Raw genomic sequence first — 13,442 nt, forward strand, 5'->3', positions numbered from 1 at the left:
ATCTTTTTAGAAAATTGAATACTGCCTGCTGTTATCTTCCTTCACTTATGTTTAGAATCTTTCATTTAAAAAAATTTTAAACTTTTCATACTTTAGCAAGCATTCAGTAACCACCTATTGTGTAATAAGCTCACATTTGCATATACTAATATTTACTCTGAATATGGAGTTAGATTAATTTCGCAGGCTTTCAATGCGGTTAGGGTATAGTTTAAACATAAGTGATGGAAGGTTCAATTTTGTAAAAGTAAAATTTTTCAACAAATATTAAAAAAATACATACTGTATAATGAAGCAGTTGTCTTATCCTGGTAAATTACTTTTTTTTATAGTTTTTGTATAATGAAAACAATGACTTTTCTCTATTTCTGTAAACTTCATGTTTTTAGCACAAACCGTATTTGTATGCTTTTTCACTACAGATTAGAGGAAATTGCTCTTGATGGTGGCACAGTTTTGTAAAGAACTTTATTTCCATTAGATAGTAATTTTCTTGTAATGTCTTCACTTTTGAAACTATTTTTATACATCCTAAAGTTATCTGAAATTCTTCCATAAACATTCCCAAGTGAATTCATTGATATTAAAAAATAAGTGTTTTTGGCCCAGGTTACTGTGGTGTGGTGGGCGGGGGTGGAATGCCATCTCTGTTTCTCTAATGAGTTTATAGGATTGATTTTGATTTATTAATCCATGTAAACAGGACTCAGCATTAGTCCTTCTTTAGAACCTTTACATAATAAAATTTCTAGAGACTAATTTGTTTAAATAAAATTCTGTTTTCATATAATAATTTGGTTGTGCTTTAGGGTTTTGTCATTAAATTTTACTTATAACAATATGTCCAAAATCCAAATACATTGTTTTCTATCCCTTAGTTTGACTATTAATAGTGTCTCATTTTTATAGTGTTTAAAATTAGAAACATACATAATCAGACATACATAGAACAGAGTGGCAACATGTATGGCAAACACAATACTAGAGACTTAGAAGAAAAATATCTTAGACATATATATTTAAGACTTTGTATAAAATCTTCTAAGCAGTTGTTGCTAAATTTCCCCATTACTCATTTGCTTTCATTAAATAGATTTTAATTTCTTTCTCTAGAAAGGGAGTTCTGGGAATTATGTAACAAGTGTAATTTGATGAGACCAAAGCGCTCCCATCACTGCAGCCGCTGTGGCCACTGTGTTAGGAGAATGGATCATCACTGTCCATGGTAAGGAATGAATAATTCACTTTTGGAAGGAAAAAAAAAAACCATAAGTCTTAGTACTTAGCTGATTTAAACAAAAGTTTAAAGTTACGTAGTTTTAAAAAAAATTTTAATAAGAATGCATTTTTGATCCTACGGTTCTGTGAATTCCCAAAGTCATTTTTCCACAGAGATCCTATCTTTTCTAACACGGAGATATTTGAGTAGAAAACTAAGAATTAACGTGAACCCAAATAAAGAACGGAAGTGATTGTATTAAATCAGGCATTATTTGCAGAGCATTTCATACAGGACTTGACATTTAGAAAGTACTTCAATAGTAGCTGTTATTATTTCTAAGTGTAATAAACCATATACATCCCATTATTTGTATTTTCCTTCCCATTTGTTTAATCAAAGAATAACACTTTTCAGGTACCCTGATACCTCATTTCTCCCCATTTAAGCCTTTTTCAGTATTATGTGTTAGATATAAGTATTAACGTTGCATACATGTTGGGTGTAAGTGGTACCTAGCTGATTCTGCTGAACTGCCAGCACTTTTGGTCAATAGGGGGCTCTCTTGTAATATTTAATGAAAATGATCAGTTGAGAAATAGAATTTTTTAAAACAAATGCTGTGAGGATTCTGTGTTGTATCTCACTTCAAAGCTGCCACAAATATCTGTGAACAAGATACTGTATTTAGGTCTGTTTTTCTAGGATGGTATCTCTATGTAAATATTTAAAACTGGTGTATTGTAGTCCTTTATAAATATACGTACATGTTTGTTTATGTATATATGTTTATATATGTATATATGAATGCTAGCGTCATTATGTTTGTACACACATGCATGCATATGTACAAAGTTAACTACGTAACAGGCTTCTTATAAAGGCATTTATCTAAAGTTGACTGAAGGGAAGAGTTTAGCTTCGCCTAATAATGCTAATCAATTTAGAGTTTTCCTAATTTTTGATAACTTATTTTGAGAGCACAAGTTATTATTGGCAAGCTTTTACTGGAAATTTGGGTTTTATTATAAACTGATAATTTAAATAGAAGATAATTTTCTGAGATTAGGAGAAAAATAAAAGCATTTTAGATAAAAAACACTTTGTTTACTATATTAGAAAGTTTAAAATTGTCTAGTTCCGTCAGAAGGATAGTATAGTATATAACATACAATTGGTGTTTAAAAATATGCTTTGAATTTAAACAGATTCTCAACTGCTTTATACACCTCAGTGATCTGTTTACAAATAGAATAGTACTAGATGAAAAAAAGCTAGATAAAAAGGTAAGTGGTAATCACACTGAAAAACTCAACTTTATACACTTTTTAGAGTAATGTTTCTGATTGATTAAAAATATAATAAATGTTCATGATACAGTTGGTTATTGATACTTCCTTTTAGAAGAATGCAATAGTTTAAGCTTAAAAAAATAAACAACCAAATAGGAAATGTATTAGTGCTATAGAAATTTGTGATATTAGTTATTTATTTACTTTTAAAGAATGAAGACTAACTTGAGGACAAAATAAAGTGCTAGTTAGCCAAAACTCTAAGATGGGGGTGAGTTCTCTGTTTCTAGGCCTCGTGCTTCCTTCCAATTTAGTCAGCTTCTCAGAATATCAGTAGGAAGATGAGTGGAACTAGAAAAGAGTTGGAGGATAGGAAAGGAGAGACCAGAGACCTAAATAGATTTAGGTATTTTCATGATTGAATTTTCTAATAGAGCATTGCTGAGATATTCAGAGTGAAGGAAATGTACAGTGTAAATTGGAAGCAAGAAGAATTTTTATTATTTTCAAAAAGTGCATTGTTAAGTGCAAATTTGTAGTCACAATATAGTCATGAGGACATGAATACAGTATGGGGAATATAATCAATAATGTTGTGAAGATTATGTAGGGTGGCAGGTGGGCACTGGACTTACCAGGGGGATCATTTCATAGACTGTGTAGATGCATGACCAACACACTATACATCTGAAACTGAAGTAGAATAATATTGAATGTCAACTATAATTAAATACATACATATACACACGCACACACACACGTGTGTGTGTGTATACATACATACATACATACATACATACATACATACTGGGGGGGTGCCAAAACATGTACACATCTTAGGAGATGTTATCTACATGTATTACTTTTCGAAGTTGAGTTGAATTATGAGAGCAATGTGTAGTATGACGTTTGCTCAAAAGATGGCGTTAATGAAATGAATGCTAGCGTCATTCATTGTATTACAATTAATACAGTTTTTTCTTTTCTTAAAATGTGTATGTATGTTTTTGGATATATATGTGGCCACGGGATGTAAAGTACAACATAGGGAACATAGTCAATGGAATTGTAACAGCTATGTACAATGTCAGAGGGGTAGTAGATTGGTGGGGGTTTATTACTTTGTGAGGGGTGTTAATGTCTAACAATTACATTGTTTTGTACATGTGAAACTAATAAAAAACAAACAAACAAACAAAAAAACCCTGTATGTTATAACTACCTAACAGCTTTAGATTTGGAGGTCACTTTTCAGATCACCTTAAGACTTTCTCTATTTCTTGCTCTATGTATTTTAATTGTTACCAAAAGAACTCTGACATATATAGATTGACTACCTTAGTGTTTCTTAAAGCTCTTTGGTTAAGAAGAAAGCCATGATCGTAGCAATTATTTCTCAAATTGTGGGCAATAGGGAGGATGGGACAAGCATAAGTTATCTTTCAAGCACAGCTGTTGAAGAATATTTTTGAGTACATACATAAATACACTTCTCTGATAGTCCTGCTTGTAAATGACAAAACACAGGAAATTTTCCTGTTAACAAAGCATAAGTTCTTAAGTCTAAGAAATGCCTCTGCAAGGCTTTCCATTCAGTTCTACATTTGATTTAAAAAAATAGTTTAACAACACTCCTTTGAAACAATTTAAGTTAGGGATTGAACCTATTATATCACTTTTTTCTAAACAGTGACAGTATAATACAATGTTGAAATAAAACATTAGTGCAGGGTAATTTATAGATTTAAATTAGTGTTTTCTGCTGGAATTGTAAAATATTTTGGAAATTTGGATACAATAAGTTTGGAACAATAAAATACTCAGCTTGTATTAGCCTTAAAAAATGTGCGATTATAGTATTAATCCTTTTTTCCTAATTAGGGTTTACTATTGTATTGCTGGAAGTATAGCTCTAAGAATTTGTAAATAGTTTTGGATGTGTTTGTATTCAGAAACCAAGGATAGCTTTTACTTTTTAAATTAAATTTATTGGGGTGACATTGGTTAATATGATCATATAAGTTTCAAGTGTACAGTGCTATAATAGATCATCTGTATATTGCACCGTGTGTTCACCACCCCAAGTCAAATCTTCCATCACCATATATTTGAGCCCCTTTATAAGTATGGCTTTTAAAAGTAAAAAAAATTGTGAACTTAGCAGTTATGTCAGAGTAGCAGGTTGAAATTATTTTACTTCACATCATTCCAGTTGCTCTCCAAGCTAGAATGCTGTAATGGACGAGCAGTGACCACTAATTGTACATGGTCTAGCAAGTGTCTTAACTCCTTCGTTCCTGTTTCCATATCAATGAAACAAGGAGACAGCTCTTCCTGCTTTACTGGGTAGTTGTGAGTTGAAGGGGATCATATACCTGTGGACTACCTTTGTAAAGTAGAAAGTGCTTTACGAATGTGAGGTGGCATATTTCCCTGACATCTTTTCCTGTGCACTGTTTGCTTTTAGATTTGAGTGGCTTTAGCATTATCTCCATGAAGTTAAGCATATATGAAGTTCTTTGTGTTTATTTTTAGTTTTACCAATTCTGAAATTAACATCTTATTAAAGTGTAAAATATCGTTTCTTTTTTATTTTTTTTCTTCAGGATTAACAATTGTGTTGGTGAAGATAATCATTGGCTTTTTCTGCAGTTGTGTTTCTACACTGAACTTCTTACTTGCTACGCACTGATGTTTTCTTTCTGCCACTATTATTACTTTCTTCCACTAAAAAAGCGAAACTTGGTAAGAAATGTTTATATCCACTAATGTTAGAGCAACTGTAGCATACAGTTACCAACATGCAATTCCTTTAAGTGCAGAAGATTGAAAACAAAAGCAACACAAATAGACCCCCAAATTAATGAATTTTAAAATAATTGGGATTGAGAAAATAGACTCTAATCTGACATTTCCTTTTAACCAAATTAATTTACGGTTATTTACCAGTGTTGAATGGCTTTCTTTAAAAAGCAACATATTAGATCTTTCAATATACGAGTATATATTTTGGTTTAAAATATCTACAATAATGAAAAACAAAGTGAAATTTGTTAACTTCTTGTTTCTTTCCAAGAATAAAAATAGACTTTAAGTTTTTAAATATTCTCAAAGGAATGTTAAGTTCTTCAGAAAAAGGACATTTTTTCCCTCTGACTTTTAACAATACCAATAAGAAGAATTTGCAGTATGCTTTAAAAAATTGTATATACCATTTGAGGCAGTAGAGGAACTACAACAGAGGTTGGTAAGGCTTGCCCAAAAAGGTGATGGTAGTGGTGGTGGTGTAAATAGCAGCAACTAGGAGTTTTAAGTCCTTTTGACTGTGTATCAACCATATGCTATGGGCATGCCATTTTCTTACTTTAATGCTCACAACAAAGGCATGAGGTGAGTACAGTTTTTTCCCCATTTTTATAGATGAGGAACAGACTACCGTGTTTCCCCGAAAATAAGACCTAGCCAGACCATCAGCTCTAATGCGTCTTTTGGAGCAAAAATTAATATAAGACCTGGTCTTATTTTACTACAATAGAAGACCAGGTGTAATATAATATAATATAATTAATATAATATAATTAATGTAATATACTGTAATATAATACTGGGTATGATATAAGACCGGGTCTCATATAATATAATATAATATAATATAATATAATATAATATATAATGTAATGTCATGCAATATAATGTAAGACCGGGTCTTATATTAATTTTTGCTCCAAAAGGTGAATTAGAGCTGATGGTCCGGCTAGGTCTTATTTTCAGGGACGCACAGTAGTAACTTTAAATAAGTACTTACTGAAGGCACAAAGCTAGGAAATGATTATTCAACTGGTTTTAGTAGTAGAGCTGGGATTTGAACATGATCTTGTGTTTTCTGAATCTTACCTTGTGTGTTTTGTGTGTAGAGCTGGTATTTCAGCCTGATATTTATGTTATTTGGACTTTGATTGTGTTTTTAAAATACTGTCTGTGTGTGACAGAGAAAGAGAGCATTCACAGGCCTGCAAAGGTGCATGTGAGGTAGCAAGATAGGGGAGGAGAGAGGGAAGAAAGAATACAATTCCTGATAGAGAAGGAATTTTTCTTTCCTATTATATGCTTTTTATATTGCTTAAATCTTTTATAATAAAAACAAGTTCAGTGGTGGTACATATAATTAAATTTTGGGATAACGGAGAGAGTGAGAGAAGGTCTTAAAGTTCTAAGTATTTAGATCTAATTGGGGTATTTAATTCATTTTTATTTAGTGTAACTGGTAGTCTTTCATCTTCCTGTCTTCCATTTGAGCCATGTGTTCTTTGTTTCCATTGTTCTCCTTTTTCAGCCTGCTTTGGAATTTTCAAGAAAAACTAATTTATCCTTTCTGATGACCATAATTTTTTTACTCTTCTTTTAAAGATTTTCCAGAGATGTAAACATTCTTGCTTGAGTTTTTGAAATTTAATCTAAGTTTATACTTTGACCATTGCCCTGATAGTGAATGCAGTGGCTTTAGAACACCACCTGTCATCATTTTTGATATTGTGGGGTATAAAATAAATGTAGAACTAAATCACATGATGAGATGTTGTTGCTGTTGTTTATATTTTGTGTGTTTTAGTGCATATTTTATATGAAGTAAGTGTTCATTTAGAGTTATCCAAATATCGATGCTTTTTCTAGTCCTTGCTGTCTTCATACATTTCTCAACTTCTTTCTAGGAGTATTTTTTTCTGCCTGTTGTTGGAAGTCTACTAGTTTTGGTTCACTTGAGAATTTCCTCATTTCTGTTTCATTTTTGAAGGATTTATTTCCTTGGCATAGCACTACAGGGAGGAGTTACTTTCAGTTTCAAAAGGTGTTATTGCATTGTTTCATAGTTTCCATCATTTCTGTGAAGTCAATTTTTAGTCTTACTGTCACTCCATTGAAATAAAGTATCTTTCTTTGGCTGCTTTTATGATTTAGTTAATTTAGTTAATTATTTATTTCAGCTTTAGTGAGGTATAATTGACATAAAAATGCGAGTTATTTGAATTGCACATCATTGTGATTTGATATACATAAACACCATGAAAGGATTCCCCCATCTAGTTGATTAACACATCCATCACCTCACGTATTTATCTGTTTTTGTTTTTGTTTCATTTTTTCTGGAGAGAACATTTAAGTTCTACTCTGTTAGCAAATTTCAGTTATGCAATACTGTTATTAACTATAGTCACCATTAAATCCTCAGCTTTTACTCATCTTATAGCTGAAGTTTCTACTATGCTTTTACCAACCTCTCCCTATTCCCCCCAACCCCAGCCCCTGGCAACCACTTTACTCTCTGTTTCTATGAGTTTTACATTTTTTAACAAAAAAATTTGTTTTGTTCTATGTATAAGTGATACCATGTGGTATATGTTTGTCTGGAATATTTCATTTATCATAATGCCGTCAAAGTGCATTTATATTGTTGTAAATGTTCTTTCTCTGAATAATATTCCATTGTGGGTAGGTATATATATATATATACATATATATATATACATACACACATTATATATATATATACATTATATATGTATATATATAATGTATATATATATATACTATACACACACACACATATATGCATTATATATATGTATACACACACACACACACACACACACACACACACATCTTCCTCATCTGTTCATCCATTGATGGATACTTAGGTTGCTTCTGTACCTTGGATATTGTGATTAATGTTGTAGTGAACATAGGAGTGTAAATAATTTCCTCGATATCCTGTTTTCATTTCATTTGCATATATACCCAGAAGTGGAATTGCTGGATCATGTGGTGGTTTTATTTTGAATTTTTTGAGGAGCCTCCATGCTGTCTTCCATAGTGGTTGCACCAACAACGCACAACCACATCCTTGCCTACACTCATCTCTTGTCTTTTTGCTATAGACATTTTAACAGATGTGAGAAGATATCTTGTGGTTTTGATTTGCATTTCCCTGATATTAGTAATGTTGAGTGACTTTGCTTGTATCTGTTGGCCATCTGTATGACTTGTTTATAAAAGTGACTGTTCATTTCCTCTGCCCATTTTTTAATTGAATTTTTTGTTTTTTATTTTGCTGTATAAGTTCTTTATATGTTTTGGATATTAACCCATTATCAGATATATGCTTTGAAAATATTTTTCCCATTCCATAGGTTGTCTTTTCATTTCATTCATGGTTTCCTTTTTAGTTTGATATACACCCACTGGTACATTTATTGTTATTTGTTGCTTTTGCTTTTGGTGTCAAATTCAAAAGGTCTGTTTCAAGACCAACATCAAAGAGCTTACCCAATATGTTTTCTCCCCTGAGTTTTATTCTTTTATGTTTTATGTTCAATTTGTTAATCCATTTTGAGTTGATTTTTGTGTATGGTGTAAGGTAAGGGTTCAGTTCCATACTTTTCCACGCAGCTGTTCAGTTTTCCCAGCACCATTCATTGAAGAGACTATCCTTTCCCCAGTCTTGGCTCCTATGTTGAAAATTATTTGACCAGGTATGCATGGATTTATTTCTTGGCTTTCTATTCTATTCCATTGATCTATGTGTCTTTCTGTGCCAGAATCATACTGTTTTGATTGCTATAGCTCTGTAATATAGTTTGAAATCAAGAAATGTGATGCCTCCAGTTTTGTTCTTTCTGAAGATTGCTTTGGTTACTTGGGGTTTTTTGCAGTTTCATACAAATTTTAGGGTTGTTTGTTCTATTTCTGTGAAAAATATCATTGGAATTTTCATAGGGATTGCATTGAATCTGTAGATCAATTGGGTAATATGGACATTTTAAGAATATTTGATTTTTCCAATCCATGAACATGGAATTAGGTTTTCATTTATCAATGTCTTCTTCAATTTTTTTCATCATTGTCTTAGTTATGATGGTACAGATCTTTCACCTTCTGGTAAATTTATTCCTAGGTATTTTATTCCCTTAGATTCAATTGAAAAAGGAACTATTTTCTCAATATTTCTTTCTGATTATTATTAATGTATAGAAATACACCTGATATTTGTGTACTGATTTTATATCTTGCAACTTTACTGAATTTGTTAATTAGTTCTAACAGTTTTTTGGTGAGATCTTTAGGTTTTCTATATATAATATGCCATATACACATAGAGACAGTTATACTTCTTCCTTTCTAATTGGGTTGCCTTTTTTTTTTTTCCTTGCCTAATTGCTCTGACTTCCAGTACCATGCTGAATAAAAGTGGTGAGAGTTGGCATGCTTGTCTTGTTCCTGATCTTAGAGGAAAAGCTTTCACTTTTCACAATTGAGTGTTATGTTACTGAGAGCTTATAACATAGAGCCTTTATTATATTGAATACATTCCCTCTATACTCAATATGTTGACAGTTTTTATCATGGGGTTGTTGAATTTTCGTCAAGTGTTTTCTCTGTATCTATAGAGATGATCATATGATTTTTATGCTCCATTTTGTCAATGTAGTGTGTCACATTAGTGCTGGCCTTGTAATATGATTGCGGAAGTGTTCTGTCTTCAATTTTTTTGAAAACTTTGAGAAGGATTTGTGTTAATTCTTCTTTAAATGTTTGGTAGAATTCACTCATGAAACCATCTGGTCCTGTACTTTGTTGGGATGTTTTTGATTGCTGATTCAGTCTCCTTAGTAATTGGTCTGTTTATATTTTCTGTTCCTTCATGATTCAGTCTTGATAGGTTGTATATTTCTAGGAATTTATCCATTTCTTTTAGGTTGTTCAATTTGTTGGTATATACTTTTTCATAGTAGTCTTTCATGATCCTTTGCACTTAATAGTATCAGTTGCGATGTCTCTCATTTTTTATTTTATTTGAGACCTTTTTTTTTTAGTAAGTATAGCTCAAGGTTTGCCAATTTTGTTTATCTTTACAAAAAAAGAAAATCCAGCTTTCAGTTTCCTTGAATTTTTATCCTTCATCTTTTTAATTTCTTCATTTATTTCTGCTCTTTCTTATTTCCTTTATTTCTGCTAACTTTCAGCATGGTTTGTCCTTCTTTTCCTAGTTCCTTGATGTATAAAGTTAGGTTGTTTGAGACTTTTTTTTTCTTTAATATAATTGTTTATTGCTAAGAACTTCCCTCTGAACTGCTTTTGCTGCATCCCATAAGTTGTGGTATGTTGTATTTCCATTTTCATTTCCCTAGAGATATTTTTTGATTTCTGTTTTAATTTCTTCTTTGACCTGTTGGCTGTTCAGTAGTATGTTGTCTAATCTCCATATATTTGTGAATTTTCCATTTTTCTTCTTGTAATTAATTTCCAGTTTCATGCTATTGCGGTTAGAAAAAATGCTTGATAGGATTTCAGTCTTAAATTTATTAAGACACGTTTTATGGCGTAACATGATCTATCCTGCAGAATGTTCCAATTGCTTTTGAGAAGAATGTGTATTCTGCTGCTGTTGAATGCAATGTTCTGTAAATGTTTGTTAAATCCTGGTTTAACGTGTAGTTTAAGTCCAATGCTTCCGTATTATTTTTCTATCTGGATGATCTATCCATTGTTGAAACTGAGGTATTGAAGCCCCCTACTATTGTATTGCTGTCTGTTTCTCCCTTCAGATCTGTTGATATTTTCTTTTGTATTTAGGTCCTTCTATGTTCTGAACATATGTATTTACACGTTACGTCCTCTTGTTGGATTGACCTTCAAGAGGAAAGATGATTATATATTGATCTTCTTTGTCTCTCATTACAGTGTTGACTTAAAATCTATTTTGTGTGATATAACTACTTCTGTTTTCTTTTGGATCCCATTTGCATGGAATATCTTTTCCATCTCTTCATTTTCAATCTGTGAGTCCTTAAAGCTGCAATGAATCCCTGGTAGGCAGCATATAGTTGGGTCTTATTTTTAAAAATCCATTCAGCATTTTTCTATCCTTTGATTGGAGAATTAAGTCCATTTACATTTAAAGTAATTATTGATTGATAATGGACTATTTCCATTTTGTGAATTATTTTCTGGCTGTTTTTTAATTCATTTGTTCCTTTCTTCTTTTCTTGCTCTCTTTGTGATTTGATGATTTTCTGTTGTCATGTGCCTGATATGTAGAATTTGCCCAGCTAGTTTCTAATTTCTTTCAAAGGGAATTGCTCCATGTGTAGCAGTGTGTCTATGGGAAGAGTAGAGATCAGGAGCCTTCTTTTTTGCTATCTTGGACCAGAACTCCTTTTTTTTTTTTTTGGTCTTTGTGTTTTAGCAGTTATTCTATGATGTGCTTCATTGTTGTTTTCTTTGCATTTTTCTTGTTTGAGAATTTATATAACTTTGGAATCTGTGGCTTAAGGACATCTTGGCCAGTGTCTCTTCAAATATTACTTCTGCCCAACTTTTTCTTTTGCATTTCTTGGAGTCTAATTATGTGTATGTGAGCTCTCACTGCACTGCATAACTTTTGCACTTTTTCCTGCATTTTCCTTTATATTTTCCTCTGTGCTTTCAGACTGGGTATTTTCTACTGACCTATTTTCTGGTTTACTGATCAGCTCTTCTGCTCTATCTAATCTGTCAAACACTTCTGTTGAATTAATTAATTCAGTAGTTATGTATTTCACTTCCAGAATTTGCATTTGATACTTTCTTTCATAGATCATATTTCTGGTGAAATTTTTCATTTGTCATCTGTATTTTTGAACATTTCAATGAGTTATTTTAATGTCTTATGTTTGATAACTTCAGTATTGAGATACACTTGATGGTCTGTTTCTGTTGACTTTTTCTTTTTCTCTTAGTTTCCATATATCTGGTCCTTTCTTCTGACATAACTGATAAGTTTGGTTGGATACTGGGCATTTTGTGTGACAAATTATAAAAGATCTTGTAGAAGTTTTCTTCTTCAAAATGCGATACTCCTTTTTTTAGACAGTCATCTTGATCCAGTCAAGGGTTTGTATAACAAATATTTCTAAGCTAAATAACAGAACATTAATCTTAATATAGCAGTTCTTTTGAAGATGACGTTTATTGATTTTATTGAGATTTTGTAAGGATTTATGATTATTGGGTTTTGTCTTTGTGAAGGACTACTTTTACTTTGCCTTTTTTTTTTTATAATGAAGCCCTTCAGGATTCTCAGCTGAAAAACTTAGATATTTACTGTGGATTGTGCCTTATCTTTATTGTTTTCCCAGCTCTGTGAAATAGTAGAAAGCTCTGAGTCTCCACTTTTACTCACTCTTTCATAACTACTGCTTATGAATTGACGAGTACCTTATTAAGGTAAAAAAGCAGTGCAGAATGTAGGAATCACCTTAATCCATTTCTACTCTCTGTGTGATTTTAGCCCTTCATGTCCCAGCTAGCTTGGCTACTTTCCAGTGTCTTCATTCAAGCTGTTTATTTATCAATTAATTAGATTTTATCTGGTTTTTAGTAGTGTTCTTACTGAGAGGGTAGTCTCATATAATCTCTTCCGTCATAGGTGCCATTTGCAGTAGAATTTTGTTTAAAAATGCTGCCTAACTTCATAACTCCTCAGGGAACACTCAGTCTATGTAAACGGTATCCTGTGGCGTTGTGCAGAGCAATACTTCTGTAGATGTAAGATTTGAGAACTGTGGAGGTGTGGGGAATGAGACTGTGATGGACTTTATAATACAGGTAGAGATTAACCAGATGGAGAGATAAAGGAAGTCACTGCTGGACAAGAGAACAACAAAAGGCTTGGGGAAATAATTAGAATAATTGGTTTTAAGGTCAAATCTGTTCTAAAGTAGTGATATACTATATAGAAAATATTTCTGAGGCTAAAGAATAGAACAGAACATTGTGCTCACTATAGCAGTTCTTTTCATGATGACATTTATTGTATTTTTTTATCAAGGTAGAAAATATTCAGTACAAAAATCACCATTAAAATTTGTAAAAATAAGTTTGTGTAGTGGAATACT

General features: G+C 32.0%; 1 protein-coding gene across 8 annotated transcripts in view; it reads left to right on the top strand.

The window, feature by feature from the left end:
* ZDHHC21 (zinc finger DHHC-type palmitoyltransferase 21) overlaps window positions 1-13,442 on the top strand; it is a 61,583-nt gene that overhangs the window by 18,957 nt on the left and 29,184 nt on the right. For all 8 annotated transcript variants that reach the window (XM_033123563.1, XM_033123555.1, XM_033123561.1 and 5 more), the window contains 2 exons: window positions 1,114-1,225; window positions 5,118-5,256. In XM_033123563.1, the coding sequence (XP_032979454.1) occupies window positions 1,114-1,225; window positions 5,118-5,256 (251 nt within the window). The remainder of the gene's footprint in view (window positions 1-1,113; window positions 1,226-5,117; window positions 5,257-13,442) is intronic.

Source organism: Rhinolophus ferrumequinum, chromosome 12 (assembly GCF_004115265.2).
Source record: "Rhinolophus ferrumequinum isolate MPI-CBG mRhiFer1 chromosome 12, mRhiFer1_v1.p, whole genome shotgun sequence".
NCBI lineage: Eukaryota > Metazoa > Chordata > Mammalia > Chiroptera > Rhinolophidae > Rhinolophus > Rhinolophus ferrumequinum.